At 44.4% G+C, this 14763-nt stretch overlaps 1 protein-coding gene across 2 annotated transcripts in view; it reads right to left on the reverse strand.

Moving 5' to 3' along the window:
* Top3a (DNA topoisomerase III alpha) overlaps positions 1–14763 on the reverse strand; it is a 43807-nt gene that overhangs the window by 5106 nt on the left and 23938 nt on the right. For both annotated transcript variants that reach the window (XM_036194872.1, XM_036194871.1), the window contains exons 6-16: positions 14366–14509; positions 14095–14265; positions 13732–13832; positions 11392–11466; positions 9846–9928; positions 8283–8490; positions 6887–7072; positions 6634–6763; positions 5393–5506; positions 5129–5294; positions 1763–1906 (exon numbers count right to left, since the gene is read on the reverse strand). In XM_036194872.1, coding sequence (XP_036050765.1) covers positions 1763–1906; positions 5129–5294; positions 5393–5506; positions 6634–6763; positions 6887–7072; positions 8283–8490; positions 9846–9928; positions 11392–11466; positions 13732–13832; positions 14095–14265; positions 14366–14509 — 1522 coding nt within the window. The remainder of the gene's footprint in view (positions 1–1762; positions 1907–5128; positions 5295–5392; positions 5507–6633; positions 6764–6886; positions 7073–8282; positions 8491–9845; positions 9929–11391; positions 11467–13731; positions 13833–14094; positions 14266–14365; positions 14510–14763) is intronic.

Raw genomic sequence — 14763 nt, forward strand, 5'->3', positions numbered from 1 at the left:
AACTTGCTCTATAGACCAAGTTAGCCTGATCATAGAGACCTGTCTCTGTCTCCTGAGTGCTGGGATTAAAGTTGTGTCCCATCACATCTACCCTAAGAAAACTCTTCTTGCATGCTTCTTATGTGCCTAGAAAAATGCAGCTGCTCCCTCAATTAAATGTTTTCCTTTATAAGAGATGCCGTGGTCATGGTGTCTCTTCACAGCAATAAAAACCCTAACTAAGACACTGGTCTACAGAGCAAGTTCCAGGATAGCCTAGGTTACACAAAGAAACCTGGGTGTGTGTCGGGAGGCGGTGGTGTGTGTGAGCTATGCAGCTATTGCTGAATCTGCTTAGACCTATACCACTAGTGACTAGGTGTGGTGTTTCCCCAGGAAACAAACCTGGGAAGCTGAGGAAGACTTAGCAAGGGTGAGGCAGGCCTAGGCTACATAGTGAGTTTCAGGCTACTTTGTGCTACCTAGTGAAAGAGACCCTGTTTCAAAAATAAAAACAAAAAACACCACTGACTAAGGTGAAGCCATGTATGTAGTACCCTGTGCATACACACAGTATTGTGTTTTTAGTCTTGCCTCTTTAAAAATTGTCACTCTTATGAGGACCTCTGTGAGTTCTAGGCCAGCCTGGTCTGTTTTGTTGTTTTGTGGAATATATGCATACTGGGCTCAGAGAAGGAAATTTTTTTGTTGCTTTGTTTTTTGAGACAGGATTTCTCTGTGTAGCCCTTACTGTCCAAGCACTTGGGAAAGTGAAGCAGGAGGATTTAGAGTTCAAGGTTAGCTTAGGCTACATAAAAAAGACTCTGGCTCAAAGAAAAACAAACAAAACAGAAACCAATTCTGGGTTAGGGGTAGCTAGTAGAAAGCTGCACAATGTATGAGACCCTGGGTTCTACTCCTACACTTCAGATAACAAAAATGAAAATAGACAAACAACAACAACCCCTGGAGCTAGAGAGGTGGCTCCACGGCTAAGAACACTACCCATTCTTGCAGAGGACCCAGGTTCAGTTCCCAGCATTCAAAATGGACAGCTCACAACCACCTGTAACTCCAATTCTAGGAGATCCAAACCCTCTTCTGGATCTGCATGCTCGTGGTGCACATACAGACAAGTGGACACACACACATCCCACCCTCAGTGCAGCAATGTGAAGTAGACATGGACCTTATGCAAGTGGTGTGGGTGTCTGTGTGGGGTTGGCAGCAGTGGTGGATTATCTTTGTTGTTTTTTTTTTTTTTGTTTGTTTTTTTTGGTTTTTGGAGACAGGGTTTCTCTGTGTAGTTTTGTGCCTTTGCTGGCCTCGAACTCACAGAGATCCGCCTGGCTCTGCCTCCCAAGTGCTGGGATTAAAGTCGTGCGTGACCACTGCCCAGCCGATTATCTTATTTTATATGCCTGATGCCCTCAGAGGTCAGAAGAAGGCATCAGATCCCTTGGAACTAGAGTCATAGATGGTTGTGAAATGCCTATAGGTGCTAGGAACCAAACCTGGGTCCTTTGCAAGAGCATCCAGTGCTCATAACTGCTGAGCCATCAATCCACTCTCCCTTGTTTTAATGGAATATAAATTCCTGTAGCACTTGGCACCCAGATGGTACCTTCTACCCTCACAATTCCATCATCTTGCTCAGTGTCCCCCAACAACAGGCCTGCCTCCAAATAATGATATGGATGTAGACTGACAGGGCCTTTGAGAGCTAGCTGGTCAGCCCAGCATATACTGGGTAAATAGAGGTAAGAGGGAGCCAGGTACTAACCCACCACTCTTCTTGGTCTTAAGAACCATATCCTTGTTGCACTGTGGGCACTTTCGGACAGGCTCTGGCATGGCTGGGTAGATCTCTTCTTGCTGGGCCAAATCTGCTCCTTCTCCTAAATACTGAGATAAGGCCTCATCCAATCTGAAAAAAAAAGCAGATATACAAACCAGTTTCACTAAAAGCCTTTATAGCATTCTAGGTATCTCTAATACAGAGGAGACTAGAACCAGTTAGTCAGGGAGCCACAGGCCAATATAGAAACCAGAGGGCAGAGACGAGATACAGCCCCTGGCTCCAGGTTCTTAGCATGATGCTCTAGCACTAGGCAGACACAAATTGTACAAATTTAGCAATGTCCATCTATATTCCTGCCAAAGATCAGAAAAACACACTGGGGCTGGCACAGAGGTCCAGTGGGTAAACTTGCAAGCCTGACAACCTGAGTTTGATTCCCAAACACCCACAGTTTAAGAAGAGAACTGTCCTCTAAAAATTGTCCTCTGACCTGCTTACATTTGCCTTGGCATGTATACACTAATACTCACAGCACACATATACCCCACATGCACGTGCACATGCACACACAGACACAGACAGACATGACAGACACACACACAAATAAAAGAAAGAAAAAAGCCCCAACTTGTAGCTGAAAGTTTTCCTGTGTCCTGCCCAGTCTGCAGCCACTCAAACTCAAGTAAACACACAGAGACTTCTATTAATTAAAACTTCTCAGCCATTAGCTCAGGCTTACAACTGACTATCTCTTACACTTAAACTCAGCCCATTTCTGTTAACCTATATGTTGCCATGTGTTCCATTACATGCTGTTCCCTGGACAGCAGGCTGGTATCTCCTCCCACCTTCTTCCTGTCTCTTTCTTTGAATTTCCTGCCTGCCTCTAAGCTGCCTTGCCATAGGCCAAATGGCTTTATCAACCAATCAGAGCAATGTACAGAAACATTCCCCCATCATTTCCCCTTTTCTGTCTAAATAAAAGGTCTCAACTTTAACCTAGTAAAATTACATATATCAAGCAAGAATTACAGTTACAATATCTAGGCTATTTGTATTTTGTAAAATTAAAGAAAATATTTTATCCTATATTTGTGAGTCTAAAGTTTTATATCTAATTTACCTTTTATAATAACCAAGGAAAATTATAACTATCTAGTTTTCAACTACATCAAAGACCTCAGAAGGATATAATATTACTTAAGTAAACAGGAAGTGCATTGTAAGCAACTTCCAAAAATCTAGAATGATAGAGACAGCTGGCTGCCTGAACAGTCACCTAAAGTTCTTCTGTAATGTTGGGGCTTCCATTTTCAGCCCATAGGCCTAGGGTCTCTCATTTTTCTCTGTGTCCTGAAGAATGTCTGGCATTTTTTTCTGCAAAGCAGGAACCTGAAGGGCCATTTTGCGTTGCAAAGTTCAGTGGTCACCTTCTTGTGGGTCCTGCATGTCCAGTCGACACAACATTTTGTCAAGCAGTCCAGGCAAGAACAGCTTCTTGCCCAAATAGCTATTTTTGCCAAGAAGAAGAAAAACTCCCTATGGAGTGTCTTCGATGCCCATCTTTCTCTATGAAGTTAATCGGTGCAGCCAGGATGAGCAGACGTGTCTCATTGTCCAAGAAAGGCTAAGTTTTTTGGTTTTTGTTTGTTTGTTTGTTTGTTTGTTTGTTTTTGGAGACAGGGTTTTTCTGTGTAGCTTTACACCTTTCCTGGAACTCACTCTGTAGCCCAGACTGGCCTCAAACTCACAGAGATCCGCCTGCTTCTGCCTCCCGAGTGCTGGAATTAAAGGCATGTGCCACCACTGACCCACCCAAGTCTAAGTTTTTAAAACATTTTAAATGCCATATTCTGTGGGTCTTTGAAGTGTTTGGAGATTATCTACCTAATTGAATTATATGTATGTATACCTAGAAAACTTAACATGACCATAAGTTTGACCATCATAGAAAACTAATTATTAATCTGTATTTCTTAATTACCCATTACAATTTAAATGAGCTGCACAAACATAATACCTTAAACAAGAGTAGAAATATACATACAATATAACAAAATTAACTTTAAATTTGTATTAATAAACTAAATCCATAGCATTGTAAAACATTTCAAACATGTTGCTCTTTAAAAGTAGATTCAATAATTTACCTTTTTATCTTATCATATCTATATCCTACATCATACAAACCGGTATTTCCTGCCATCCATATAATATCCATATAGAATATCATCCCTACACACCAAGCAGTTGCCCAGTGGATACTAGCTGGGTATCCTAATTCAAATCAGTCATGCACTACCTGGAGTGAGTCAGACCCCAAAGAATGAGATCAGCACTGTCCCCTTTCAGACACTAGTTACAGATTTCAGGATGTGACCTGTGCTCCTGACTATAAATGGGCCTTTCCCATGGTCTGATTCACTGGGTGGCTTATATAGCTCAGAACAGCCAGACAGGAGACATGCAAAGGGCAAGGTGCACAAGTGAGGTTGTACTGCCATGCTTTCCTTGGGTACACCATTTTCCAGGTACTACCTGTACTGGAAATACTACTGTATTTGAAAGCATAACACACAGCCTTTATGATGTCTTCAATACTTAAACACAACTGGTAAACCATGAGCCAGGGTGACCAATTTAACCTTCAGTACCACCCTAGAGTCGCTGAAAGTACTAACCCTCTAGCCTTACCAAAGTCTCCTCTGGGAACTAATCCTAGCTTGTGGCTCAACAGGTGCTTTCCATCAGCCAGGTGACTGGCAAACAAAGACATTATCATCCTAGAGTCCAAGTGTCATAGGAAATTAAACTAAATATTTTTGTATGCTGATGATCATCATAGCATCGGGGATAGAAAATATTATTTCTTCCTTTTCCTTTTTTTTTTTTTGAAACCGGGTGTCATTTTGTAATCCAGGTAATCTTCCTGCCTCAACCACTCAAGTGCTAAGATGACATGCAGAAGCCACCATCCTTAGCTTGAAAACATATTATTTCTAACAAAACATATACTCTGTTCACTAACTGGCCACTCCAAATGCTCCAGAGAATGAATGGATTCCACACTAGAACTTGGATTAGCTGATTTAAAGGTAGAATCAAAAGCAGAGAATGGCTCAGAACTATTAGACAGTTTCTCTAGAAAGGAATAAACTAAACTCAGAGGGGAAATCCAAGGGACAGCACTGTGGAGCTAGCCCCCCTCTTACAGGGCAACTGGTGAATATGAACCAGTGAGGCCTGTATCACCTCATCCTGTCGAACCTCCCCAGGGGCTCCAGCCCTCTATGGCATGGCTGGGAGCTACAGGACCACTTGGATGGGGGATCAGGGTCTGGCACTCACTTCTTTGCCTTAGCCACTGCTTCAATGAAAACCTGCTTGTATTTCTGCACTTGCTGCCTTAGAACCTGAAACTTATCCTTCCTGCCCTCACAGATCAGCTTGAGATCAGCTTCCAGCTCGGCACGGAGGTCAGGCTTGGACATCTCATAACCCATGGAATCGTAACCTGCAGGGAAAGAGCAGAGCTGGGAGGTCAACACCACCAGCAGGAACTTGGATACCTTGGCCTCCCCACCGTCCACCACAACCCCTCTCCTGTTTTACCTTCCACAAGTCCCATGCCCAGGTGCCCAGGGAGGAACCGCTTGTCTGAGGTGAGTCCCACATACATCCGGGCTTTGATGGTTTCAATGTGTTCTGCATGAGTTGCATCAGTACCTAGAAAGCATTTCCTTATCATCATCATTATTATCATTGACATGGTCTAGTATAGCCCCAACTGGCTTTGAACTTGCTATGCAGCCAAGGCTGTCTTTGAACTATGAATGCTCCTACATCCCAACTACTAGAGTTGCAGGTGTTTGCCACCATGCCCATCTCCAGTCCCCATTGTTCTGAGGTGACACAGGCAGCAGCACCAGCACAGCCTGTGGGCACCTCATTTACCTCTTTTGCCTGGGCAGTTTCGCAGGTAAGATCTCTTCTTCACATCTGACTTACACTAGTAATCTCGCAGGCCACCCTGACTCTCCTCCCTCCTAACACGCAAGGGCCCATCAGAATTGTCAATACCAGCCTCACAACTTCTCATTTAAACCCTTCTCCTAAATGCTGGGATTACAGGCCCATGCTACTCCTTTTTAATTTTGAGGCAGGGGCTTCCTAAATTGCCAGTCTAGCCTTGGAACTTGCCATCTTCTTGCCTCAGCACTTGAGTTACTTGTTCTTTTTTTTCTCAGACAGGGTTTCTCTGTATTGCCCTGGCTAACCTGGAACTCACTCTGTACCAGGCTGGCTTCGAACTCAGAGTGCTGGGATTAAAGGTGTGCGCCACCATCGCCTAGTTGAGTTATTTGTTTTTAATCAAAATGAACAACCAATCCAAAGGACATAAGATGCCCTCAACTGACTCTTGAGTTATAATAAACACTGTATCATTACACACATGGTGCAGTGTGGGGTTCAAGAGCACTGGGAGGACTGGGGTCCCCAGGCTCAGTGTCACAGTGCTTGCCTAGCTTGCACAAGACTCTAGTACTGCAAAAACAAATTAAAAAAGCACATTAGCCATGGGGTTATTTGTATCAGATATTAATTTGCTGAGCTTAGGTAAGTTGTTAACCTTTGCTGGTTTGCTGTCAATGTTTTTTTCTTTGTAAGTTAGGGTTTGGGATAGAATCAGGGCCTCGTGTATGGAAGCCAAGTGCTCTGCCATTTCACTACACTCCAGCCCTTCACTTAAACTGTAGAATCGGGGAAAGGAATATAATGCCTTCCCTGAGAGGAGGTCATGCCTGGCCTACAACATGCCCAGGAGCCATGAGCTCCCCATAGCAGATACTGACCGATACCATGCTTCTCCATGAGGGCAATGAGGTCGGCCTCGGTAAGCAGCTGTGGTGGGCTGGTCTCCCCATCCACCATCTCCACAGTGCTGGGCTGAAAGCAGAAGCCTTGCTCATAGACAGGGAGGAGCTACAGGAGGAGCAGGTGTGGAGTTCAGATGTTTGCCATCACTGAGTTCAGGCCTGCTTCACCAGGCAACACAAGGCTGAAGCACAACTCTGCCCTCCCTGGGTGAGGCCCACCCCTTATCACCTTGTCACTCCAGTGATCATAGGGGTACACATCCAGGTAGTTACGGGCCAGAATCACAAGGCCGTGGGCTACGAAGCGTTCCTGAGCAATGTCAATTTCTACGGTAGTCTCTTGCCCCTGGGCATCCTGGGAGCAGCAAGCCAGGAAATGGCGAACGATGAACTCATATAGTCGCCGTTCATCTCCCTGAGAAAAGAAAGAGCATGAAACTCCTGTCAGAATAGGATGTCTCCAAGAGCACAGTACCACTGGAGTTTCAACTTCGTTTCTGCCACTATGAGCCGGAAGTCTGCACAGAACACGGGACTCCTCAAGCACAGCAACACTGAGAGTCCTTGGGAAGCTACAGTCTTGTAGGGTTTTTTTTTGTTTTTTTGTTTTTTTGTTTTTTTGACATAGGGTCTCCTTATGGAGTTCTGCTTATCCTAGAACTCAGAAATCTGCTTGCCTCTGCCCCTGAGTATCAGGATCAAAGGTATAAGTCACAACCCTAAACAGGCAAAGGTAAGCAACGGATTCTCTGATATGAGCCTCACATAAACAGAAATGAGGTAAAATAATAAGGAGTTAGCAAGATACTTTCTGAATAGAGACAGGCAGCACCAGACACGGTAGCTTTAGGCTACCTTCATGCATGCACTCAAGCAGTGATTTGTGGGGGGTAATATTCCATCAGTCAGGTAAGCAAGATTTAGTGAGGCTCACCTACTAAAAAACCCTAGGAGATACTCATATATATATATAACCTCCTCCCTTTTTTGAGACAAAGTTTCTCTGTGTAGCCCTGGTTGTCCTGGAACTCACTCTGTAGATCAGGTTGGCCTTGAACTCAGATCTACCCGCCTCTGCCCCCCAAGAGCTGGGATTAAAAGTGAGCACCACCACCACCACCACCCAGCCACAATTCCTCTTTTAGGGATCATTTACCCATTCCATCTCCCTAGCCCAAATGTTATAATTTTAAAACAGTAAACGTATAATATACATATAAACACATAGCTATTTGTGTAGATCTCCTGTTACTTCCTCTAAATGAATTCTGACCTCCACACATATGCTGTGGCATGTGCCCCTCCCCCACAATGGATAAAATGTAATAAAAACAACTAAGACCAGGTATGGTGGCACACACTTTTAATCCCAGCACTTGGGGAGTAGAGACAGTTGGATCTCTGAGCTTGAGGTCAGCCTGGTCTACATAGTGAGATCCTGTCTTAATACAAAGGTTGGAAAAATTTAAAACAAAAACAGATTCACTGAAGGCTCCCTCTTGAAAAGACAGACATTTTGGTATCACTGTTTCCAAAACCCAAAGCCCACAGAGCAAAGCCCAGCCTTACCACCCACCCTGTACCCGCACTGTGCCCCAGCAGGATTCACACATGGAGAAACTAACCTGCAAGCCACTGGTGTATTTGGTGGGGTGAATGGGAGGGTGAGCTTGATCAGATTTGTTCCCATTTCGTGGAGAGGGGCCACCTCGCTCTAGAATGTTCTGAGCAAATCCTCCCCAGTGTGGGTCCAGGGTCTGCTGTTCTACCAAGGCAACCAGGTTTAAGTCTTTGGGGAAGATGTTTGTTTCTGTTCGGGGATAGCTGATGTACCTAAAAGAAAGGTACACCAAAGGACATGATTAGGTCTTTTCATTGGTTTGTAACCACTGGAAGTTGTAGCCACCTACCTGACACTGCTGCCAATGTAACTGTAAACTACCTAACCTGGTAGTTGGAGATAAGGCCCCTTAAGGGGTGAAAAGCATTGGGATTTCCTGCTAGATCACCCTGGAAACATACAGACAAGAAAGCAGAAGCATAATGTAGGATGAAGGCCTAAGACTCTGCAGTTCCTTATGATCTGGGCATACCACTGGCCCCTCTTAACAGTCAGTCTGACACAAGGACCCTGGGTAGTGTGAGCCTCAATGGACTTCACTGTTCCAGTAGCACATTCTTCTATAATTTCTTTTGGTTTTTCGAGACAGGGTTTCTCTGTGAAGCTTTGTGCCTTTCCTGGATCTCACTCTGTAGACCAGGCTGGCCTCGAACTCACAGAGATCCACCTGGCTCTGCCTCCAGAGTGCTGGGATTAAAGGCCTGCACCACCACAGCCTGGCTTAAAAGATTTTTTTAGGCTTACTTATGTTTTGTCTGCGTGTATGTATGTGTAACAGGTACATGTCTGGGGCCCTTGGAGGTCAGATGAGGGAGTCAGATCCTCCGGAATTGGAGTTATAGATGGTTTGAACCACCAAGTGGGTACTGGGAATCAAACTTGGGTCTTCTGTTAGAGTAGCTAGTGTTCTTAACTACCAATCCACCTGTCCAGCCCTCTACAGCTTCTTAAAGCATATTAAGAATAATGTTGCCCAAGTGTTGGAAAGATGTCTCAGAGCACTGACTATTCCTCCAGAAGACCTGGGTTCAATTCCCAGCACCCACAAGGAAGCTCATGTCTATCTGTAATTCTGATTCCAGGGGATCTAATTCCTTCTTCTGGCCTCTTTTGGCACTAGGCACAAATGTGGTACACAGACATACTTACAAGCAAAACATTCATATGCATAAAATAAAAATGAATAAAAACAAAACAAAACAAAAAACAAAACAAGAAACAACATAACCCAACAGAACTGTTGACATGGCTCAGTGGTAGAGTGTCTAGCATTCTAGCATTTGTGAGGGATGACCTAAATTTAATCCTTAGTGTTAAAGAAAGAAAGAAATTTGAATGTTTTGTGTTTTATTTTCACATACATCTTTAAAATCTACTATGCATTTTATACTTACAACACTCAGTTTGGACAACCCACCTTTCATCTTCTCATGGCTGAGGGGCCAAGAGTAGGATTTAGCATATTGGTAGTATGCTTACCTACTGTGTGCAAGCCCTGGATTAAGTTCCTAGCATGAAGGGCAGGGGAGGGGTGGTTTCAGATTGCTCTGTGAGCTCTTACACTTACCCTTGTGTATAGAGCTTTTCTGCAATCCTCATTGTTTCTTTAGCATTTATTCTCAATTTCCGGGAAGCCAGCTTCTCCAGCTCCTGTCCACAGAGATAGAAGGATGAAGCTGGTGAGCTAGAGCTCACCACAAGCGCCTAATTCACCTTCAGGCAGGTCTGGCCCTGTCACCTCAGCTACAGCCATCATGCCAAGAGGGGAAACTGCCCAAAGGAAGAGGACTCCTGGGAGTGGTCGGCCAGGCAGATCACAACTGGTAGGGTTCTATTTGTTTACAATGTACTTGTAACAAGAACCACCACCACCACCACAACAAAACAACCAATTAAACAAGGGAACACAAAAAAGAGTGTGGTGGTGCTTGGGACTCAGAGATGGGCAGATCTCTGTGAGATATAGGTTATGTGAGTTCCAGACCTGCCATGGCTACATAATAAAACTTGTTTCAAAAAACTACAAAAACATAAAATAAATAAATAAATAAATAAATATTTTCCTCTTTGGTTTGAAACAGTATATCACATACTCCAAGCTGTCCTTTAACTCCTGACTCTCCTGCCTCTACCTTGCAAATGCTATGACCACAGGCATCCATCACATCTTCCTAAGGAAGCCAGTGAGTGGTTCTTCACGATAATGTGGCAGGTGATACTCACCCAAGGAGTTGGCAAGTTTATAGCACCATGCCCAGATAGTGTGTTGATGTTGATCTCCTCCCTCCCTCCCTCCCTCCCTCCCTCTTTCTTAATATGGTTTCTCTGTGTAGCCCTGGCTGTCCTGGAACTCACTCTGTAGACCAGGCTGGCCTTGAACTCACAGAAATATGCCTGCCTCTGCCTCCCTAGTGCTGGGATTAAAGGCATTCATCACCATTGCCTGGCCCCAGATGGTATTTTTTTTTTTTTTTTTTTAAGACAAGAGCTTTGTATGTAGCATGGGCTAGCCTTAGCTAGCATTGGCTTCCTTGATAGCTAGGATCACAGACAAGTGCTCCCACTGCTATTAAAATCTGCATTTTTAATAAGTAATCTGACAGGAGAATGAGGCTAATAAAGGCGATATGAGAACCACACTTAAGAAAACATGACTCAACTCTCAGAAATTTCCACTAGGCACGGAAAAACATCCTTTGAGGCTTTCTAATACTGTAAGCTGTTCTTTTCTATTGACATCTGACAAAGGCAGGGCATGGTGCTGCATGACTTGAATCCCACACTCAGGAGGCAGAGGCAGGCAGATCTTAGAGGCCTCATCTCAAAAAAAAAAAAAAAATCAAAATAAATAAACCAGTAAGACATCAAAATTATGTGATTATATAAAGATTGCATTATTGATCACTTGTGTTCCTCTTTTGGTTTTAAAACCTTATGTATTAAGAGGCTGAGCTAACTCAGGTCTTCTGAGTGCTTTTCTGTGTGGCCTTGAGATTTGAATGATATTCCTTCCTTCTACTAGGCCATAGTCCATGCAAAACTGTAGCCCCAACAAGAGGAAGTAACTGTTCCTTAGAGCATGGAACAGCAGGAACAACCTATCTGGAACATACCACAGTGTCCAAGGCTTGAGGCCTCCACTTGCTCTTTGGCTTAGACCTGACCTCGACCACGGTTGCCATAGGATCCTAGAAAACCAAGCACACAAAGCCGACATTAGCCTGGAGTTTATCACCTCAAGCCCCCATGCTACAGCCTTTGAGCAGGGGAGCATTCCATATAATATCACGCATAGTTGAAACTGCCATTATTTCCTTCCCACTCAAGCAAAGATTTTGAAAGACATTTTCACAAGTCTGTGAGTAGTTTAGAACTGATGAAATTCCATAGTCTGTGATCTGAGTCAAGTCTTCAACCTACACATGCTCCCTCCTATATTTTTTTTATTTTTTAAATTCAGGATAATAGGGCTGGAGTGTAAGTCAGGGGCAGAGCACTTGCCTAGCATGTATAAGGCCTGAGGTTCCAACTTTAGCATCATATACCTTCATACTTGAGATATAAACAGCGAAAGTTATAAAATACAAACTGCAAAACTTTCAAAGATACTGTGAATGGACATAAATGGTTTGCTAAAGAGATTTGTATATTACAATCCAAATTTCTCTTTCACAAGAGTGGGAACCAGCTGCTCTTCCCAAGAAGCTCAAAGTCTGTCACTTGTCACTTAGTTGGCATAGTAGCCAAACAGAAGTGCAATAGGTGTTTATGATTACACTAATTTATTGTAGGTATGTGGGGGGGAGGCAACTAGTGCATATGTGCACTAAGCATATGTGTAGGTCAGAGAAAAACTTGCAGGAAGCAGTTTCTTCTTTCCACTATGTGGGTCCTAGGGATAGAGTTCAGTTGCTCAAATGTCACCCTCACATCATTTAGAATAAATATCACTACCCCCGGGTCACCTTCTATGACTTTCTCTTATATTTCTGTCCCCACACTACCCCCAGGTCACCTTCTATTACTTTCTCTATAAACAGTCCCCATACTACCCCTGGGTCACCTTCTATGACTTTCTCTTATATTTCTGTCCCCACACTACCCCCAGGTCACCTTCTATTACTTTCTTTATAAACAGTCCCCATACTACCCCTGGGTCACCTTCTATGACTTTTTCTTATATTTCTGTCCTGGCGATATCATTTTCCAAAATTCCCTCCTTCTTGTGTGACTTGTACTTCCTCATGTGACCAGTGGAAGGAGGTTGGGCCAAATGTTTAAATTCTTCCCAGATCCAGGGGTCCAGCTATAAATGGGCTTAGATGACTCATCCTAATCTCTGTTTAAAGTATATATTTCAGTGATCTACTTCTACAATTTCTGACTTTATCTAAAAGTTCTACTTGAAAATATTTTTTGAGACTTGGTTTCATGTAGCCCAGGTTAGACTCAAACTCAGCAGGAGTTGAGCTGATCCTCCTGCTTCTACCCTCCAAGTGCATACACTGTTATACCCAGCTCTCTTTGCTGTTGGATCGGGACCTACCACTGCCTCACAAATCAGGCATGTCTACTGCAGCCTCTCCCTTAGGACAAAGATCTTACAAGTTCCTGCTGTGACTTTAGAACACAGGCCTCAGCTGGGGGTCTATGGGGAGAAATCACAGAATCCTCAGGAACCACCTTTGAATTATGACCCACTTGTGCTGTGGAATACCTCCTCCGTCCAAAACAAAACAAAACACTACTCTGTAAGAATCAGAAACTGATTGCCCTTTGTCTCCAGAATCCAAGGCTTTTCTTGAAGATTCTGTCATGTTGCTTACAGTATGTTACTAAATCTCTTCTAATGCTGTGCCATTTTATGAGCACCATTAAGGCTGGCCATGGTCATAGCCTATAACTCTAATAAAGCTCATTCTAAGGTCATTTCTTGTCAGTATCTGTCTAGGAAGCACCATCAATTTCTAACACTTGCACAACACAGGGTCTCACTAATAGACAATGTTGGCCTTGAACCTGTCTCAGCCTCCTAAGCGCTGGGATTACAAGCATGCACCATCATAACTGACCACTTAACACATTTGATGCTGTTTTCATGGTTTTCTCATCATGCTGGTTCCTAAAACGGTGATGTGTGCACGTTCATGCACGCAAGCATGCAAGCATGCGCGCGCGCGCACACACACACACACACACACACACACACACACACACACACACACAAGCTCACATGTGGAACACAGACAGCAGTCTTGAGGAATTGGTTTTCTCCTTCCACCATCTGTTTCCTGAGGGTTTAATTCAGGTTTTCAGGCTTGGCAGCAGGCACTGAGCCATCTTGCGGGCCCTGAGGGTATAAACTCTAAGCCAACATGCCAGCACCGTCCAGTGGGAAACAGCAGGAAAGAGTTGCTGGGAGTGCATACTGTGCTTCTCAAAGAACTCCTTACCTCCATGCAGAGCTGATAAAGAACAAGACAAGCTGTATGGTTAAAGAGACGGTATCTTTTCCAGTTGAACTCTACGGTCCCATCTTTGTGGTCATGAGTTACTGTATTGGAGAGACAAACAGAGCTGTCTCAGAGAAGCCACCATATGACAGACAGAAAATGATACATTTCAGTGAAAATCAAAGCTTTTCATTCAGGGCGGAGTTCCAGACAGTAAGGGCCTTTTCAGTAGACTCTGACACTATGATGGGGCAGGGTGATGGGCAGCAAGGCTGAATGACAACCAAACCTTCACTAAGCTCTGCAGCCCCCTTGTCTTCCCAGGGCCTGCAGACCCCAGAGCAAAGAACCTCAGGGCTTTACCTTTAATTCTATGGAAGACTTCTGGCACAAAGGCCTGAATGGCTTTGAACCTCTCCACCACAAACCCCAGCGTTGGGAACTGGCAACTGCCATAGCTGATGAGCTGCTCTGCCAGAACCTCAGGGAAAATGCGCTGGAGCCGCAGGGTCTGGAACCGAGTGAAGGCAGCTCCTACCAAAGGAGGGAACAAGAGAGCACGAACCACAACGTTACTTTTGGTCCCAGGACCCAACGCCAAGGTGCCACTCAGGTGCCCCATCTAGCTCCTCACCGATCCTCAGGTCCAGCTCTTGCCTCACGTCCACGGCATCACTTACTCTCTGGTCAGGCTCAGTTAGGTTTTCACAGGCTGCCCTGACAGCACGCGGCGTGATCTCAGAGAAACGGGCTCTCAATACCCGTAGATCGGGCTTTACTGTAGAGAGAAGGAAGCACAGACGCCAAACTTAATCGGAAGTGCAGAGGCACAAAGACAGCTGCGCTTCTTCTTGTTTCTCCAGATGGGTTTCTCTGTGCAGCCCTGGCTGTCCTGGACTAGCTTTGTAGACCAGGCTGGCCTCGAACTCGTAGAGATCCGCCTGCCTCTGCCTCCCGAATGCTGGGATAAAAGGCGTGCACCACCTGGTTTTGCAACTGTTCTTAAACCATCAGGACATCTATTGGTTTAAA

Source organism: Onychomys torridus, chromosome 8 (genome assembly GCF_903995425.1).
Source record: "Onychomys torridus chromosome 8, mOncTor1.1, whole genome shotgun sequence".
Taxonomy (NCBI): domain Eukaryota; kingdom Metazoa; phylum Chordata; class Mammalia; order Rodentia; family Cricetidae; genus Onychomys; species Onychomys torridus.